The sequence below is a fragment of the Pelecanus crispus genome, chromosome 4 (genome assembly GCF_030463565.1).
Source record: "Pelecanus crispus isolate bPelCri1 chromosome 4, bPelCri1.pri, whole genome shotgun sequence".
In the NCBI taxonomy this organism is placed as follows: domain Eukaryota; kingdom Metazoa; phylum Chordata; class Aves; order Pelecaniformes; family Pelecanidae; genus Pelecanus; species Pelecanus crispus.
The window spans coordinates 73,280,531-73,300,231 of NC_134646.1; the positions used below are offsets into that span (position 1 = coordinate 73,280,531).

The 19,701-nt window shown below is 42.8% G+C and overlaps 2 protein-coding genes across 2 annotated transcripts in view; one reads left to right on the forward strand and one right to left on the reverse strand.

The window, feature by feature from the left end:
* EVC2 (EvC ciliary complex subunit 2) overlaps nt 1-11,345 on the reverse strand; it is a 76,509-nt gene extending 65,164 nt beyond the window's left edge. The window contains exons 1-3 of the mRNA XM_075709590.1: nt 11,163-11,345; nt 8,261-8,315; nt 80-240 (exon numbers count right to left, since the gene is read on the reverse strand). Coding sequence (XP_075565705.1) covers nt 80-240; nt 8,261-8,315; nt 11,163-11,345 — 399 coding nt within the window. The remainder of the gene's footprint in view (nt 1-79; nt 241-8,260; nt 8,316-11,162) is intronic.
* A 219-nt stretch (nt 11,346-11,564) lies between these two features.
* EVC (EvC ciliary complex subunit 1) overlaps nt 11,565-19,701 on the forward strand; it is a 57,289-nt gene continuing 49,152 nt past the window's right edge. The window contains exons 1-5 of the mRNA XM_075709589.1: nt 11,565-11,735; nt 15,193-15,303; nt 17,614-17,697; nt 18,205-18,437; nt 19,419-19,503. Of these exons, the coding sequence (XP_075565704.1) occupies nt 11,565-11,735; nt 15,193-15,303; nt 17,614-17,697; nt 18,205-18,437; nt 19,419-19,503 (684 nt within the window). The remainder of the gene's footprint in view (nt 11,736-15,192; nt 15,304-17,613; nt 17,698-18,204; nt 18,438-19,418; nt 19,504-19,701) is intronic.

Here is a 19,701-nt window from a genome sequence, read left to right on the forward strand (position 1 = left end):
ATTCCCAGCAACTTTCACTTTCGATGTAATTGCTACAATCCTTACAAATATTAAAAGTGGCAAACCATCTTTTACTGACCTGCTGGTGGTTAACAGAAGACTCTCGTTTGAACAAAATCTTCTTTGTCCATGAGGGTATCAAAGCAAACAGCGAATGGCTCCACTGATCGTCCGAGGCTGCAGAAGTCAAGAGCCGGTGAGGGGCTTCACTTGCTTGAAGGACCAGAGGTAAGGGCATTGCTGAAAACCAAGGCAACACTCTGCATTAGAGCTAAGGCTGGCTCCTGTGTGGCAGCCGCTTGGTGCAGATTCCAGCCAGGGATAGGGCTTGTGTATCTGGTGCTCGGTGTGCACACAACGACTAGCACGCTCTCCTTCAAAGTACTTGAAATCAATATAGGTAACAGAGACATGAGGCCAGACAGGAAACAGAGATGGGATTTGCCCCACAAAACCCAGCAGGAGTTAGAACAAAACTGTTTCCTACCCAGGGAACTCACATATACCCCACAGAAGACTTCTTGCCATTTAAACATAAAGTGCCTAATGCATGAATTAAAAGGTTTCAGGCTTAAATCAACTGTTAATATTTTCAACACAAAGAAATTTTCAGCAAAGCATAAATAATTGAAGCACTCTACAGCACGAGTGGCCTCGGTGCTAATGGTATTCTGCTTCAAAGATAGTCTGCCAATTAACTATTAACCATGTCAATACATATCCAGAACAAAAATATTTCTCAGTTGAGTAAGGGTCTCAGTTACATTTCAGCTGAATGGGAGTGCCATCAAATCAAACGCTCTTCCATTTATTAATTAGCAATATAAATGCTAGCTTATACTCTTGTATTTTTATGAAAGATTAGTCCATGATACCACACTGTCCTGGTTTCAGCTGGGATAGTTAATTTTCTTCCTAGTAGCAGGCATAGTGCTGTGTTTTGGATTTAGGATGAGAAGAATGTTGATAACACACTGATGTTTTAGTTGTTGCTAAGTACTGCTTATGCTAGTCAAGGACTTGTCAGCTTCCCATGCTCTGCCAGGTGCACAAGAAACTGGGAGGGGGCACAGCCAGGACAGCTGACCCAAACTGACCAAAGGGCAATTCCATACCATATGGCATCATGCTCAGTATATAAACTGGGGGGGGTTGGCCGGGGAGCAGGGATTGCTGCTCGGGAACTGGCTGGGTATCGGTCAGCAGGTGGTGAGCAACTGCATTGTGCATCACTTGCTTTGTATATTAGTATTACTAGTATTATTATATTGTTATTATTATCATTACTATTTTACTTTATTTCAATTATTAAACTGTTCTTATCTGAATCCAGGAGTGTTTCTCACTCTTACTCCTCCGATTCTCCTCCCCATCCCACCGGGGCAGGGGGAGTGAGCGAGTGGCTGCGTGGTGCTTAGCTGCTGGCTGGAGCTAAACCACGACACACAAAAAATTACAAGAACGGTTTTGAAATCATATCACTTTCATCTACTAAAGTAAAAGCACCTGTGACACTAATATTATTAAATATTAGCTTGTATTAAAAATCAATTTAATATACTAGATTGTCAAAAGGTAAAGCTGCTGAACGAAGAGAAAAAATGTCATGGAAATTTCAAAATGATAGTTGGCTGTCTATGTTTAAAGAAGATACTTTTTTTAATTCTTTGCATAATAGTTATTACTTATTCTTAAATCCCATATTTTAATCATTAGCATATATATTCATACGAACAAAAACTCCCTTTGAAAAGCAAAGATTTTTGGAAAATGACATTTTTCTATGAAGTTTTCATTTTTAAAAAAACCTATTATATGTTAATGAAATATGAAAAGCTGAAGATACTAAAATCTCATTAACATGAGAAGCAGCATTTTTTTGAAAAGACACTGTTTTGTTGGAAGAACAATATAGAGAAATACTGTTAGGCATAAATAGAAAAGGCATGCACAGAGCATTCAGAATTGGATCCTTAAAAGGAGGTACTATAAAGGGCCTTGAAGCATTGATGCACACAAATCACTGAAAAGATTTCTGTTAAGATAATGAATGAGATGCAGTCCTGCTGCTTACAGAACCCAGTTGGACACGTGTACCTTTGGGGAGCTTCACTGTCTTCCCATGCTGGAATAGCATGGTTTTTTATTCTGGAGGGAGTGGTTTATATTGGACAAAACTGTAGATAACATGGGCCAGGAGAAGCTAGTTGTTTATATTTTACAATCAGTTTTAATTCACTTCTTTAAGTTTTATTTAAATACTTAAACCAGTGTTAAACAATGCAACAGACTCGGACTAATTTAGGGACTGTAAAAGTAACAAGGTAAACTTGGTGAGAACAGTAACATGTGTAATTACAATACCAAATGTCTGCATATCTTTGGGATTGGAATTTTTTCAGGGTAGTCATGCATGGCATATTTCTGTTTCAAGACTAAGCAACAGCCCAAATCACTCAGGACCACACCAGTGCTGAACTGTAAGTGCTGTACAGACCTGCTAGCTAACCAGTCTGAGCCCACTTGGCCATGGCACTCCCCAGCAGATCCAAGTATCGTACTATATCCCACCTCCAATGGCTCCAAACCTATGTTCTGACTACTGAAGCAAGCCTTTTCACAGTTTTGTAGAGATATACACAAACACTGAAAAAGATTCATTTTGTATTTGCTGTCTCTCAAATATTAATGCAATTGCCACCCCATTCCTATGGAGGTGGAGCACCAATTCTCCTTTTTGTTTTCTTGCCAGATTAGAGATGCATGTTCCTTTACAGTAAACAGAAACCCTGATTAAAGACACGGAGCTTCTTTGTAGGGCTTCGTAAGAGTCAGGAGTCAAAACGGCAAAATGTATGGGCTGGGCTGAGCAAGTACTGCCTTGAAAGTGCTTCTTATTTAGCAGATCATTTACTTCTGTATTTTGGATGAGGGAGGTCAGCCCACAGGAAGGGGGTAATTGCTTCATAAAATACCTTTTGTTCTTGTGCCCTGTGCAGCATGACATCTCCATCAGCACACCCAACTGCACTTTTCATGTGACAGCAAATCCTGATACTCCCCTCTGGAGAGTATCAAGTCCACAGTAACCAATTTAATTAACTGATCATGTTCTTTGACTCTGAATAAATCTCTGGATTACTAATTACACAGATGAGTCTGTTTTCAACTTGTGCTTTGTCATCACTTACAATCCCAAGATAATGTGCCAGCTCCCAGCAGAAGTCTCCAGGCATGTTATTTGGCTGCTCCATCATCAGTAATTGGAGGTTGGGGATTTTGCAGTTTCTTGACATTATGTTAAGCAGCCTCAATGTTGATGATGATTACAAGGATACTTCTGCAAATTCACTTGTATCTTCCCAGCACTCAGTGGAAGGTTTTGCCGAAATAGATTCAATTAGTGTGACACATGTCCATACAGCAACATGTGCCACTGCCTTCCTCCAGATTTGTTCTCATCCTTCCTATTAATTTTTAACAATATAGGCTGTTTTATAATACCCTGGTTTCCCTTGCCCGTAAAGCAGCACTTTTCTACCTCATTATTTTTTGTAGTATTGACTGTCAGTTAAACAACTTTTTCCTGATCCACATATATTTAACTGTCACTAGAACATTATGCAGCTCAGTCCGGCTGACCTACAAGAATGTAACTGCTTTTCCACATAACTTGCTGCATATTCTTAACATCAAGACAACAGAATTGTATTTATCAATTCACCTGCTGTCTCTTTTCAGATAAGGTCCTAGATGGATTGTAGATGGCTGATGATTGCTTGAAAAGCTGGACGCTGAATATCTGAGAAAGGATGGTACAGGCATAACACATTCTGTGGTTTTCATGTCTATTCTAGATTTCTGTTCTGAAATTGGTTTTTTTAACAAATAGATTCATCTGAAGTCAGAAAATACTAATACTTGACTCCTGAGGCCTTTCACTAACAAGCATCAAGCTTTCTTTTGGATACCCTGCTGCTCAGAAGTGTGAGCGCATCATTGTCAGTGCCCCTTCAGAGGTGCATCCCAATTCTCACACCAGCTCTGCAGGCTCCTTATTCCTTCCACCCTTGTTTCTTCTTACAGCTTCAATCTTTACCATTTTTCCTTCTGTTTTCAGAAAAGCCATTATCAGAGCTGCATAGTCTTCACTTCCATTAGTTTCTAAATGGAAACTATTCCCACTCCTTTTCGAAAGGGTAACTTTGCAAAGCAGGGGAACAGTTTCAGCTTTACACACAGCCCAAACAGCTCCCTCTCAGCTGGGCTTGCCAGGCTGCCACCAGGCACTCCCGGAGCACAACGCCTCAGGCCAAAACATTGCCCAGCGACTAAACCAGCAGAGCGTAAGGCTTAATCTGAGGCTTTCCTGCAAACCTCTCCAAAGATGCCAAGTGAAACGGTTCATCAAAGGCAGTAATTTCATTTTCTTTTGAGATGTGAGACAATATCACCATCTTTAAGATGAAATTTTCTTTGGTTTTGGTTTTCCTTAATTAAGCATTCCACACTTTTACAATGTATTATTAAGTTGTTAAATATTTTATCTTACTTTTAGTTAGCACACTACTAAAATGTTTTCCCATATTTCCCATTTCCCAATCCTCCATAAACCCAATATAAACAGATATGCCAGAACCCTGTCTTAAACTGCATATTCCTAGCTAATCACCAGTGCGGGTAAGTCGACTCTGTACTGAATTACAAAATGAAAACATGAAAATAAATATTAATATAGCTGAACCAGCTGGAAGATTGGTGTAACATTTTACCACTCCCGTTAACTATAGCATTCACTCAGTCCCACATATTCGCAGCGCCACAACAATATGAAATGACAAATGCACAGTTGCTCAGAACAGTCTCCTTTATTTAATGCTGTTCAATTTTCTTTGCTATTTTCCCCAGGTAGTCATTTCCCACTCCCCAGCTTTGTGCACTATTGCTTTGGGTGGTGATCTTTTGCTCTTTAGGACCTCCAGCAGCCACACTCAAGGGACATGCAATACACTTAGGCAGGAGAGCTCCCCACTCCCAGCTCTCACTGCATTTGCTTGCTGCTCAGGGCGCGCAAATACAGAGCATCCGACCTGGTACAAAATGCACCTACCACATGGAGACTGTGGAGACTGTGGGTCTGTGTTGATATGGGCTGGGGGTGGATGGATGGGTATCTAAGAAAAGAAACTGTCCTTTGCTTGTGGTCAGCATACTGACCTTTGCGAAGAAATTAGTTTTGTGTAACGACAGGGACCTTCAATGATAAAGCGCAAGCCTTTGCCACTGGAGTAAACGGGCTGAGTCCTGAACATGTCAGTGGCACAGATGGACTGCCATTAGAAGGGTAGGTATAACACTATAGTGCCTTACTTGTTCTTGATGGAAGTTAAGATGAAGGTTACTCTTGGTCATGGTAATTAAATAGGATGATACAAAATTAAAATAGTTTTACAATAGGTTTGCAGCTAAGACTCCAGTATGTCCTTAAGGCTTCCATACCTTTACAACACATCCTAATCTGCCAAATTACAGCAGGAAAGCAAAGACTCTCAAAAGTTTGTGAAATGTCAACTTCAGAATTAAAAATTACCTGACTCTGGGGGGAAAAAGGCAATTAACTAAGACAATCATTCTAATTCTTAGCTCTTGAGGGCTGAAATATGTTTCAAGTCCTACATCTACAGTCTTATTTGCTTTCCCCCAGAATTTTATCAGCAAAGCTTTGAATAATCTTGCTGTATTTCAGTGGGGAAGAAAAGAGTTAAATACAATTGCTTACTATATTTTTCTTCTTCTTGTTCTGAATTATTCCCTGTCCTGAAAACCATCCAGGATACAAGATCCAATTTGAAGTCCTTTCAATTACACACAACAATGAACAGGCAAAGGTAGTAATTTACTGTATTTCAGTTTTGAATGTTGCCATTAGCTTTTCCTGTTACAAAGTCAAAGAAACTATGGGCATCAACAAGACAAAACAAATCTACTTTCCAGGCCTGCTTTGAGTAAGTCAGAGCAGACTCAAACGTAACTCTCAAAAATCCATTGCGTTCCCCAATCAGAGAGTTATTCTGGGATTGCTTTTTCTCATCTTATCCAGGAACAACTTGAAAAAGCTTCCAACAGAAACCCTGAGATCAGTGTGCTGCCACAAACCGTTTCACTTCAGCACACTGCCATTTTCAATGACAAAGATTTTATGCAGAAGTTCCCATCTCACTGCTATCATTGAGAACTTCTTCAGTAAGAAATAAAGAGTCTGGTACCTTGATTAAACAAACCCCTCAAAACTTAGCTTTAAATATGTTAAAAATTCATGTTTATTAGAATGGGACAACTCAGTTATAAAATCAAGCATACAATTCAGTGCTTGTAGCAGCCCCTCACTTAACATGTATAGTTATCTACTAACAAAATGGCAGAGTTTCATAGAATCATAGAATCACAGAATAATTTAGGTTGGAAAAGACCCTTAAGATCATCGAGTCCAAGCGTAAACCTAACACTGCCAAGTCCACCACTAAACCATTTCCCTAAATGCTGCATCTACATGTCTTTTAAATACCTCCAGGGATGGTGACTCAACCACTTCCCTGGGCAGCCTGTTCCAATGCTTGACAACCCTTTTGGTGAAGAAATTTTTCCTAATATCCAATCTAAACCTCCTCTGGCACAGCTTGAGGCCATTTCCTCTTGTCCTATCACTTCTTACTTGGGAGAAGAGACCGATGCCCACCTCCTCACAGGTAGTTATAGAGAGCGATAAGGTCTCCCCTCAGCCTCCTCTTCTCCAGAATAAACAACCCCAGTTCCCTCAGCCGCTCCTCATAAGGCCTGTGCTCCAGACCCTTCACCAGCTTGGTTGCTCCTCTTTGGACGCGCTCCAGCACCTCAATGTCTCTCTCGTGTTGAGGGGCCCAAAACTGAACACAGTATTCGAGGTGTGGTCTCATCGGTGCCAAGTTCAAAGGAACAATCACTTCCCTAGAACTGCTGGCCACACTATTTTCAACCACTAACAAAGAGATACTGTGCATCAAAATCCTCAGATCACCCCACTTTTTCTTGAGTGCCAGAAGGTTCTTCTGAACTACAAAACCACATGCATTTCCTCTCTCAGTGGATGGTACATTAATAATTTGCAACCCATCAGAAAGCAAGATGCAAGCAGCAAAGATGACACTGAATAAATACAGGAAAAAAACAAGGAAGCTCAGCAAATCTGAATTATTTGCTTTCATATTTAAATTAATAAACTCATTTGTGAATTAGCCATGGCACAGGGCAAAGAAATTAGATGACTGCTTCAGAGCGTGTAATTTCTTGGCAAATGCATGTCATGAAATCATCTCTTGGGAAACCGTAGTCATGGGGGGAGTCTATTTCAGACACTGCATTACCCCTGTTAATGTGCTGTATGGGGATGTCATAAACTTTCAGGGTACTTATCTCCGCTACACTTGGGTGAGGCAGCACGCTATTTATTATACACATATAAAGAAAACGAAGACCAGAGACTCAGAGAAACTAAGTGATTTGTTCAAATGCACAAAAAGAGCCTGTGGCAGTCAGCCCTCAGATGCAGCTCCTCCAAGCTGTAAGGGACTTATTTGTATTGGAGTACCCTATTTCAATCAGATTAGGCAACTACCACTGGAGATGCTCAGTGTATCTGAGATCAGTGACAAGTACACTTGATAGCCGCTGTAAAGAGTATCAGCATGCCAGCAACACTTCCAGACCCCCTACCTCTACGAGTCTTTAACAAGTTGGTCCAGGACAAAGTATATTAGTTACTGTAATTGCAGAGGTCTTTGAAAATAGCTTCAAGAATAGGTATTGCAACAGTGTTAGTAAATGCATAGAGGTTAAGTTAGCTTCTGAAAAGGAACAAGGTCTTGATCAGCTTTAAGTAATATGGGTTTTCCACAACACTGGGAACACCGAGCATCAGAGGGTGCTCCCCCATGTCATTACGTTTAATGAAGAAAAAGGGCTCCTCCTGAAAATGATTCAGAGCAGGGCACGAACTAAGGTCTTCTCAGAGGGGTTCCATTCTAGATGAGCTGTTTAGGGAGCCCTGAGCACCCTCATCCCTAATTTCTGAGCAAACAGTCCCCTGTGGCCCAGGATCAAGAGTCCCACTGATGACAGCTGGCCACCACGGCACAGCTCCAGTCCCCTGCCCACCTTCACGCCTATGCCCCGGGAGTCCTGAGACTCCCACAGCACTGAAAAGAGAGAGAAAAGAGTTACATACCTGTCATTCCCAGACATCCCACCTCTTTTTGAAGCCACAGATTATCTTTAATAACCTAAAGTTAACACAGAAGACAGCAATTATAAAAAAGAACTGTTTTCATAAATGTCTAATATTGAACCCATACGGTGAATTTACGCTTCACAATTAGACAGAACCCTGTTCCACAAAGCCTCAAGTTTTCCAAAATTAACTACCAGAAGAGACACACATGGTTCTAGAGGTCTCCCACAGCTTGTTGAGCAGTATGAGGCTCTGCTGTCTCCCAGTATGGCTATGCACATTTGGGGCTCAAACTGTACTTATACTTCATATTATCAGGCTGAGCCTCTGTGCAATAGTGGAGCAGAAGGGTTTGCTATTAGTTTGTTCTTAGAAAATAATCTTTCTTTGCCATTTTCAAAGGCAGATTTGAGGACACATGAAAATTCAGTCACTCGGAGTCAGCAGGCATGTGTCCATATTGGATGACCAAGTCTACTGACATTACATTTATTTTTGTTTCTGAGCACTACTCGGAGCCTTTCAAATGGACCACAGGCTAAAAACTGCAGCTTATGAGGCAACCTGTGACAGCCCCCCACCTGTGCCCAGACTGCAGAGATTGCTACAGAAATCACAGCTCTAAAACATCAGTAAAAGAAACCAGTGTTTTTAAGGATTGTTAATGCCCAGCGTTTTGATCAGGATGTAGCACTCATAGAAGCAAGTTTTAATAAAAATGTTTCCTTGCAGGACATAATACAGAGTTAGGAATGTCGGCTGATGAACAGCGATCTTCTAAGTCCGCTGAGTGACGTGACCCCCACTTGCTGTTTCTGTTTGCTCCCAAGCACTACATGTGAGTAATGTTAAGTACTTGACTTACGTCAACACCACTCTTACAGCAAGTTAGGGGCAATTTTCTTCTTTGCCTGCTCGGGGAAGCCATCACTTTGATTACTGCTAGAGCTGTAACTTTAGCTAACCTTGTGTGAAAACAGTTCTCACTTCAGATAGGTCACTTTCCCTCAAAACAACAGAAAATGCAGGACATCTCACAAATTTGGATGCACCAGGAGCCCTGGGTTTTAAGCTGACACTGCTCTGGAAAACAAGTACATATGGGATGGGAGGCAGCCTTTGTGGAGGAGAAATAAAGGGCAGAGAAACGAACACAAGTAGGAACATGCAGCACACTGAGCAGCCCTGGGATGCAGTTCTGGGAGATCCCAGGCACTGAGCACTTCATTAGGGGCTATTTGCAAATACATCGTTGTACAGCTCTCCCTGCACTCCAGAATTCTTGTACACAACCTGAGTTATGCCAAAGTTCTCTAACGCCATTATTAATTTCTTCTCATTGGTTAAACAATCTATGTGACCCTGAATTTTGAGTAGCCAAGCATCTCAAGAACACAGAAAGACAAGAACAGGAAAATCCAGTGGTAAACTTAAACAAAAATTGTCTGGTGGATAGAGATATAGATATGTATGTATTTCCATATATACATATGGATATACAGCAATAGAAATCACGTTAAAGGGGAATTAACCTTTGGCAGATATTTCTAGAGCAGCCTAGAGCCCTATCTGCATTAAAGAAATGTGTACCAGTACACTAAATGGACGTAATGACACCAGTGTAAAACACTGATGAAAATATAAAACACCAATACTATGGTCTATTATGTTAATTGTTGAAATAAGTCTTGTTTATAAGTGGTACGAATCCCAAATATTACTCTTATGCATTGTATCAGCATATATACGAATGTGAATCTTAAATGTCAACAGTTCCTTTGTAAATGAGCCTGTAATAAAAGCAGACAGTGGTCTAAGTGTGCATAAAGGCATGCAGAAAATGTGGCTTGCTAGCTAACAACCTTTATTTCCTACTTCCTAGGAAATCAGTGTACAAATAGCTCCCGATTTCCACAGACTCCAGGCATTCATTCATCTGTGGTTTTACAACAGCTCATGCACAAAACTCTACAGTGTTCGTATGTCCATGAGCATCAACTACAAATGACATGACAGCACTCCTTGTTTTTCTTCTGCCTTATCTGACATTCAGTTCTCAGTAGTCTGCACTGGCAAATATAGTCTGGATATTCAGCGTAATTCTTCCACTCTGCTGCAGAGTGCATCCATAATACCAGAGGGCATCATGGGGGGCTCCGTACCAGCAAATAATGCCAGTTCTATGGGCCAGCACTCACATCATGCTTCAGAAGTAATTAATTTAATGCAGTAATATTGCCAGCAGACATTTTCCCAAGTTTTACATTAATCTATCTTTCTGGTGGAAAAATATAGTGGTTTGTGGGGTTTTTTTCTTTCATTTTCCCACAATACTATTTCCTGCTGTAATTGCAATCTTCGTGTAATTGCACCACAAACTATCGTTCGTGACTCCCTCCATGCCGCACCGCACAGTCTCAAATAGTCTCCACATGGGCAGAAGAAAACTACATTGCCACATTTTGAGGCAGCTTGATACATACCTAGGCAAGGCGAAAGAATGAAAAATAAAAGCCGTATCCTAAAGCGCTAGTGGCACTCCTAACAGCAGGCCGACACCAGCGGGCAAGGGTGCTGCGACTGCATGAAAGACCACCACCAAACGCCCCTGCTCTGGGAGAGCAGCGAAGCGGAGCCGCCGCCGGCCTGTGGCACGTCGCGGCGGCCCCACCACGCCGACCCCGGGCAGCTTTCCGGGCGCTGCCCCCCGCCCAGGCGCCTGGGAAGCGGCCGCGGCTCTGGCGGGCCGCCGCTCCTCCAGCGCGCCCCGCCGTCGCGGCTCGCTGCGCCCTCAGGCAGGGCCTCCCCGCCGCCCGCCATCAGCCGGCCCGGGCCGCGGACCCGCCCGGTGAGGGGCCGACCGCCAGCCGCGCAGCGCCCCGCGGGCGCACCGCCTTACCCCAGCCGCCGTCTGAGCGCAGGGCCCCCGGGGCGGGCCCGGCGCCCCGGCCCCCTCCGCGGGGCTCGGCGGGGGGCGGCCCCCGGCCCGGGCGCGCCCGGTGGCCGCTCCGAGGGGCTGGGCGGGCGCGGGGGGCCCGCCGGGGAGCAGCGCCAGCAGCAGGCCGGCCAGCAGCCGCCGCATGGCGGCGGGCGGCCCCTCCGCGGGCGCGTAGGGCGCCGCGGAGACTTCCCAGGCGCTGCCCCCGAGCCAGGCCGGGCCTCAGCCGCCGCATCCACCCGCCATCGGTCTCCTCCCACCGCGGCGAGGGCGAGGGCGGGGGGCGGAGGGGCCCCGAGCAGCGGGACCTCCCCTCGCACGTCCGCTCCGCTCCGCTCCGCTCCGCGGGCCGGGCCGGGCCCGATGGCGGCGGCCGGGGGCTGCCTGCGGGCGGTGGGGCTGCAGTTCTGGGCTCGCTCGCTGCAGGCGCTGCCCGCCCTGCTGGCCCCCGCCGTGCTGCTGGGGCTGCTGCTGGGCGCCGCCGCCGCCGCCCTGCTCTGCCGCTGCGCGCTCGGGCCGCGCCGGCGGAGAGAGGTACGGGGGGCCGGCGGGCGGGGGGCAGCAGCCGGCCTTCCCCACCGCCTTCCGCCGCGGGGCTTGGGGCGGGCGGCTTGGGGGGGTCCGGCGGGGTTTGTGAGGGCCCGGGAGGTGCCGCCGGCTGGGGCAGGGCCGGCTGGGGCCGAGCCGGGCGGTGGGGGGGAGCCCCGTTGTTCCTGGCGCACCTCTGCTGGAGAGGCTTTTACTGCTTTCTTCACGTAAAAATCTACTGCAGCAAACGGGCTGACCGAGAACGGAGGCCGGCTTACGTGTTCATGTGTTCTGAATATTGCCCTGCTGGCCTGTGTCTTCGACATAGGTGACCTGGAGTCGCCTCTCGCAGCCATCGCTTCTTGTACGAGGCTGTCTTGCTTTTGGGGGATAAAAATGGAAGATGTTCCCAGCTTGCAGAAACTCCATGAGATAACTGGAAAGTAAACACTGATTTCCACCCTAAACCAGTAAGAACAATCTGGTTTCCAAAACATTAACTTTTCCAACGTTCATTTTACAGACAGCCCAAGCAGTGTATTACTGCTAACCCACAGCAGTAACTTTGCGCTGAGGGTACACACATACGTACCTGAGAAAGAAAGGATGCAGAATACATCTGACAGCTTGCTTGATGCAAAACTACCAGGGTTTTCTAAAGCATGTGATTTCGTTAATAACATGCCTGCCTTGCTGATTTAAGGACTGTGGTGGATGGTTCGTATCTCTTTATTACACAAAGTGTTCGGACTCGAGGATCGCAGAGGTAGCACGTACCCGCAGAAGCGCTACAGGGCAGATATATTTTCTGAGAATTGTTATTGACTTCTGCTTCTTTCTCCCATCACATTTAGTCCCAAGTCGTGCTGGATTGACTGGATGTAGCAGTGGTTGGCGCGGGTGCAGCTGGGAAATTTGGAGCCCTGCAGAGCGTTCTGCCAGCCTGCAGTGGGGGGTCTGGTTTGGCTTGGTTTTTAACCACACCTTTTTTCAGCTATAACAGCTCTGTTGCGTGTGTGTATCTGCTAGTGATGATCGTCATTAAACGTGACATAAGAGAAAAATCCTCTTGCTCCCAACTGCTTTTAAGTAGGAGGTTTGAAACTCTGTTTGAAGCCATGCTTTAGCCTAGTAATGGAGGCACTTCAAATGCTGGATCAATGCATCCTGGGCGAGTGCAAGCCTCTCTGATTCAATTGCTCGGTTTCCCTGCCTTAATAGGTGGTATCTTTACTGTACTGCCACCACCAACACAAATGTAGCCATGTACAATTTTATCCTTCATGTCATTTGTGTCAATAGGGAATAGAAGCTGTCAGTTCTCTCTGGCCCAGATCTTCAGATGCATTTAGGTGCTTAAATGCCATTAAAATCAGTGCTGCTGCTGTAAAACAGTTGTTTATTGTGAAAGAAAAATAAACTGCCCACTGGCACATACAGAGCACATTGCAGGGTGGGCAGGTTGTATCCTATGGGTCTGATTGCCCAAACTGAGCAGGGCTACCTTAGGCTGTCTGTGCCTGTTCCTTCTTCGTACTGGCTGCCCACCGATGCTGTGGAGCAAGCCTGTTGCACGTACAGCAGGTACTGAACTGCACACTTTACAGCCTTCTGTACCCAAAGTAAAAGCAGGGATAGTTTACCTAAGTACACCGCGTTGCTTCGCAAGCAACTGAGTTATCCTTGCAGTGGGAGCAGGGCAAGAACCTGGAGTCCAAAGCAGCCATAGGCACCACAATAAGCTACCAGCGTTTGTCATTCAGCCCTGGTTAATTGCTATTCTATTGATCTTGGCCTGAATCTGTGGGACTTGGATGCATGCAGTTATGATCTGTGCATAGGACACACTGGGAAAGCTTTACCATGGTAACTTCAGACCGTGTAGTTTACTGTAATAGATTTCTGTTGATAATATTCTGTTAGAGTATGGCATTGCCTGGAGGCTCTTGTGACCCTTTGGGTTGGAGCTTGTCTCATTATGGTATTCTGGTAGATTAGCTTGATGAAGTGTTACAGTAATTACAGTTAGGTTTTTTTCAATGTCTTCGTGCTCTAAAAGGGGAGCTCAGTAGCATTTCAGTTGCAAAAATAACAAAGGACAAGAACAAATCGAGAGGAAGGCGATGTTAGCCAGAAAGAAATGAATCCTGGAAAAATTAAAACACTTTTAAAATTATAGTGATGGAGATTTAAAGGAATGAAAATTAATACTGGGTGAATATGAACAGTCAGAGAAATAAGATGAGAAAAGCAGATTCTTATTTTGGAGTGGCTATGGTGTGAGGTACAGTGGTAAATCCAATGTGGCTACTTCCACAAGTCCCAATCACTCAACCTAAATTTTGTGAACTTCTGGTTTGGGAGAAATAAGTGACAAGATTGCTGGGGGAGTCGTGTAGCTGCTCTTTTGTCACTAGCAGATTTTTAGGAACCAGCATCTGCAATTCACCACATCTTGGAGACTAACCTGAGAATACAATCTGTATTATTGAGCATTTAAGTACCAGAGAGGTGATAGAGGCAAGTCATGAGGAGTGAAATGTATTCAAAGGCTGAGCAGTTCTCTATATTCTGAGAAAATGGACTACTTTGTATACCAAGTGGCCAAATAATTCAAGGAGAATCTTTTCATAAGACAGTTACATACATAGTGGCTGCAGCCATACAATTAGGCTACATCAGAAAGCAGTTAGTGGAATGAAAACCTGAAAAATAATTTGAAAAGTAGTCGAGGTAGGGAGGCTGCCATCTTTTCCTTCATTAAAAAAATCCCTTGCAGTGCTGTGTTTGGATGCATTGACCAACATTAGTAGTATTTTTTGGTCTATCTAGTGCACAGGGAAGAGCATCTGCAGCCGGAGGTTTCGTTCCCGCACAGTCTGTGTCCGCACCAGTGGCTCTGTGTGTTTGTTAGGGAAGTAAAAGCAATGATACGGGGCTGCTTTGGGGGAAGGAAGGTGGTGAACGTTTTCTGATGGTTATTTCTTCCTGACAGGAACTTTCCCACACAGAAAACTTAATTTAGGAAGTTTTTCTCATAGCAGGGGAGCAAAAATACTGGGTATTCTTTTCATTGCAGGCAGTTATGGACAATTTTAGTTAACTTGCTTTAATTGAGAAGTCTGAACTCAGACTGTGAGCTCGACTCCATAGTCTGTAGTAAGATGTTTTGAGAGCAGATGGATTGATTTGACACGTTTACAACCTCTTACAACTTTTCAGATTAAAATTCTATTTCTGGACTGACAAGTTCATCATAAAGTTCATTAATTTTAATTATTCGTTCCTGAATATGTAAAATTCTCATTCATTTTCAGATTGTATTTTTCCAAATTTTTCAACTAATACTGAAATAATTTTCACAATGGAGACATGAATGTATCCAGGCTGCTGTCAAAGATACTTCCAGTGAATCTGCATGATCTCAGTGTTATATTCTATCTGTTTTCTCTCGGAATTTCAGAAGGATGATTCCCAGAGACTTCTGGAAGGCTTCAAATCTGATGACAAAGAGCACACACTCATGAAGAGTAAAGCAGAACCCTATACATCAAAAGAGGAAATGGTGCTGGAGGTAAAGCTCTGCTCTTGGTGGATGTCCATTTTGCTGGGTGTAGCAGTGAGCACATTCAGGGCCTTCTCCAAACTGTCTTAATTTTATGGAGTTTGGAATTGAGCCCTTAAAAAGTGTTCAGAAAACGTGTAAGAAGGAGAGTGGGAGTTGACGGCTGTTTATGAATGCAACCATTTCAGGCACTCATTCCCCTTATGAATTCCATTTCTCTTGGTGGACTCTTTTTGGATATTTTAATCAAGACCCTGAGTTCTTTTTGGACAGGGACTTCTTTTGTTTTGTCTCTACATTGTTCTTAATTTCAAAAGGCTGATGGGAAAAGTTAACACAATTGACATAAGAAAAAGTTCTTAAGTACTGAAATCAGCGCTGATAGCTGATAATGGATTCTTTTCTGGAGAAGGAGATTTATTAGAGAAATTTTGACAGTAACAAAGTTCCCTCATCAGGTGCAGTCTGGAACAAATACTTTTTTTCTAGAGGTTGTGAGTTTTTTTAACTGTAAGGTTTTTTAAATGTGCAGTTCAGCTAACTCATTCAGTCTGTTATACATAAATTAAATACATGCAAAAAGTGTCGGTTAAAGCCAGCCAGTCTGGTGCTTAGCTTGTAACAAGAACTGGTTTCAAGACAAAGAGAAGATGGACATTATTGTAAACACTTTAGGTTGGTTTAAATCCTGACAGGTAATTAATCTTCATTTCAGTATTGTGATCAGGAATGGTGACAAACCATGGTTGGTCATTTTGCTTGAGTTAAAAGTACAGCATAACAAGTGAACATGGATTAGATTCTCTTTCAGAGTGTAAATCCTGTGGGAGAACTTAGGTAATAATATAACTTTATACATATTACCAGCCCTTTTTGAAATGGGATCACCGTCTTTTAAAGGTCATCATTCACACCTATATCAATTTCCCAAACACATTAGCTCATTTATTACACATTAAGAAGTAACCTTGTTATTTGAAGGGACTTTCTTCCATCTGTTTGTCTGACTACTGAAGTTATATATTTTTTTTCTGCTCATTTGTTCCAATTCCCAGAGGCTTTTGCTGTCACTGGCATCAAATGGACAGTTTACGGAGAAGCGTAGATGGAAAATGCTTTTAGTTAGGTTAGAGCACTTCAGAAAAACAGCTATTTTCATTCTGAGACCATCCACATTGCAATAATACCATAATTACCATATTAATAATAACTGTGTATTACTCACGCCTGCTGAGAAGCAGGATGTGTTAGTTCTAGCACACTGCGATATGGCTTTGCGGCTTTGGACTGGAGCTACTCTGCCTCTCTTGGCTTCTGTCCCTGAATATGTACTACAGCAGTGGGACTGCTCAGTATGAGCAAGTGTTTTACATGCTGACCGCGTGCTTTTAACTTTATCAGTAAATCCAAAAATGACTTCTGGAAATAAATGAAATGGAGATGAAAAGGTGCAATGATAAAAGAGTCTAATGAATGACAGTTTGCTCTTCTCTTCCCGTCTCTATTTTTAGACTGTATTAGTGCTTTGATATTTCCTAGAAAAATCTATATAAAGACAATGGTGTTTTGACAAATCTGATTCTTTCATTTCATATGACAAAACCAAAAAAAGTTAGAATAGGAAATCTCCTAAAGCTTGGTTTTAAACATCCTATGTCTTGCTTATAGCCAGCCTTTTATTAAGCCATACATACCCTCAGAAAACAAAGCTGATTATCCCATTGTTCCAGTGCATAAAGCAGTGGCTAAGAAAGAGGAGGTGCAGAAAGTCAGATTACGTGATATAGCAGATTGTATGAAAAGAATGCATTATATATAAAAAGTTATTTGGAAGAACATTGGTATTTTCTCTAGATTATAGGTAACGGCTGTACTATAAAAGTTTTTCCTGGAAAAAATGATGACTAGTTTTGTTTAATGTATTGTTTCTTTATTTAAATTGAAAGTCAGAATTTGTAGCCATGATGATATCATTAAGATAATTTCAGTCTTTCATGTGAAATCTTTAGTTGCTACTAGAAGGGGGGAAGAAGCCCAAAATGAAAATAACTTGTGAATACCAGCTATTACCTATTTTCCCTTGCAGCAGTAAAAACATTTTGGAGCAGCGCTAATGACAGTTCTTTTTTCTGGGTTTCATACTCTGAATCAGAGTCTTATGAGAAGACTTCTTGTGCCAGAGCAGAAACAGTCAATAAATAGTTAGTTATCGATAGGAATTTCTAAGTTGTGTAACCGAAAGGGGCATGTGATGCTTACTGTGAACAACCGTCAGGTCTACTGCTGTTCCCAAATGGTTTTCTGTTCTTTTCCATACAGGAAAGTGAGTCTCCTCTGAACAGTAACGTCACAGCATTTGCATTAAAGGCAAAAGTGATCTATCCCATCAATCAGAAATTCAGGGTAAGGTCAATCATTCTGTGTCAGAGTAAATTGCAGAGTCAAGTAATGGAAGAAAACTTACTGCCAATCTGCTTAACAGGGATCTTTCTTTGCTTATAGTCCATTGACTCAGGGCTTATTCTGTAAGGCATCAGCTACTTTCAGCTCCCCCTGAAATCTGCAGTGCTTTACATGGTGTCCACTCAATTTTCACTGTAGTCAAGAGAACTTCTATTCCTGTTAATGTTAATGGAAGTTGGGTCTGTCCAAGGAAACATCAGAAAAACCCCACAAGGATCTGCCCTTCAAGTAAGAAAACATGCACGAAGCAGATAACCACAACAGAAGAATGCTTTTCTGGGTAACGCAGAAACCTGTCAGTATGATGAATCTTAATTTATGTGGAAACACTTTTGCTGTGTATACTGTTTAATTTTTTCACTTGAACGCAAACACTGCAAATTGATGAGATGTTTATCTCCTTATTGTGTTGTATTAATTGACCTTGTAAATTTTCTTTGACTGTAGCCTTTGGCAGATGGCTCATCCAATCCATCTTTGCATGAGAATCCAAAGCAGTCAGTTCTGCCTAATCAGGTCATGGAGACATCTACGTCAGGCAGCCTGGGGTCCCTGAGCCAGGGAGACAAAGAGGACTGCAGTTCCTCTACAACAATACATTCCACAACAAGCGATGACAGATTTCAGGCTCGAGCCTTCCTCAAGGTGATCAGCTTCCCTGAAGTGCTAACGTGTGAGAGGTAAGCAGTAGACCTGCCCTCGTGTTTGGTCATTTCCTAGTGTGCCCCAGTGGTTATCAGGACAATCACTAAAGGTCTGGTGTAAACCAAAGGCTGGGCTTGAATGCATACATTCACCACATCAAGACAGGGTTATCTGCTCACAACCCTAAAAAACTGGTTGGGGACATTAAAGTAATACATCGTGCTGTATATTGAAAGTCAGTTTGTTCTTTATGCAATTCTGGGAAGCAGAACTTTGGCAAAAGCAGTCTTATAAAAGGATAAGGAGATCCTTTTGTTTTAGCTTATACACTCGGTTCACACGTGCAGTGGCATGCTTGGCTGGCGATGGAGTCCTCTGCACTGTACAATGTCAAGTGACACAACAGGTGCCTTGAGAACAGCAAGTGGCAGTGGTCTGTTCTCTCTGTTTTAATGGGAACTACTCATATCCTATTGTGGGAGAACTGTTCCTTTCTCAGACACTCCAGTGATGAGCAGGTAGAGCTAAGCAAAGTGGCTTATCAGCTCTGGTTTTCTTTCAGCTGCGCAACAGTGAGATACCCCTAGATGAATACATATGTGTCTGTATTCTCATTAGCAAGAATAAAGAAAATTATATTTGTGTCACCATGGGGACTGGGGAAGGTACTAGCAATAAAGAATATTTTGAAAATGCCTACTCTTACTATAGCTGTTTTAATTTAAAGCTTTGTTTTCCTTTTGTTCTAGACACTTGTGCCTGTATTTACCTTGCCTTTTTCTAAAGGGAACTGCAACTCCAACTTTGTTAAAGCACTTACTTTGTTTTGCTTGCTTTTATGTAGAGATATTTTATCTGAAAGAGAAGGCAATTTAGAAATGAAGTGAGTTGACTGCTGTTCTAGGGCCAATGCTTTTAGGAGAATTTAGTGATTAAATGAAACTATTATATGGTGTTGCTCTTTTATGTGACCTTCATTTAGATTAATATTAACACTTTTAAAATCTTTGTTTTAGTTTTGATGTTAAGCTCTGCCTTTGCAGTCTCATTTTGAAAGATCTCATGCTTCTTGATACTGAACTCAGAAAAGAAAAACATGTGGTAGGTACTCTTGTCTCATTTATAGCTATTTCTTTTGAACATCTTAGTTGAATATCAGTTTAGGAAATAACATAAACTACTGACTAGCTGGGAAGTAGTGTAGCAGAGTTGCATCTCTACAGCATTCTCTTTATTTTTTCTCTCTGTTCTGCATATATTTGAGCATCACAAAGGAGTAAAATATAAAGAAATGTATTG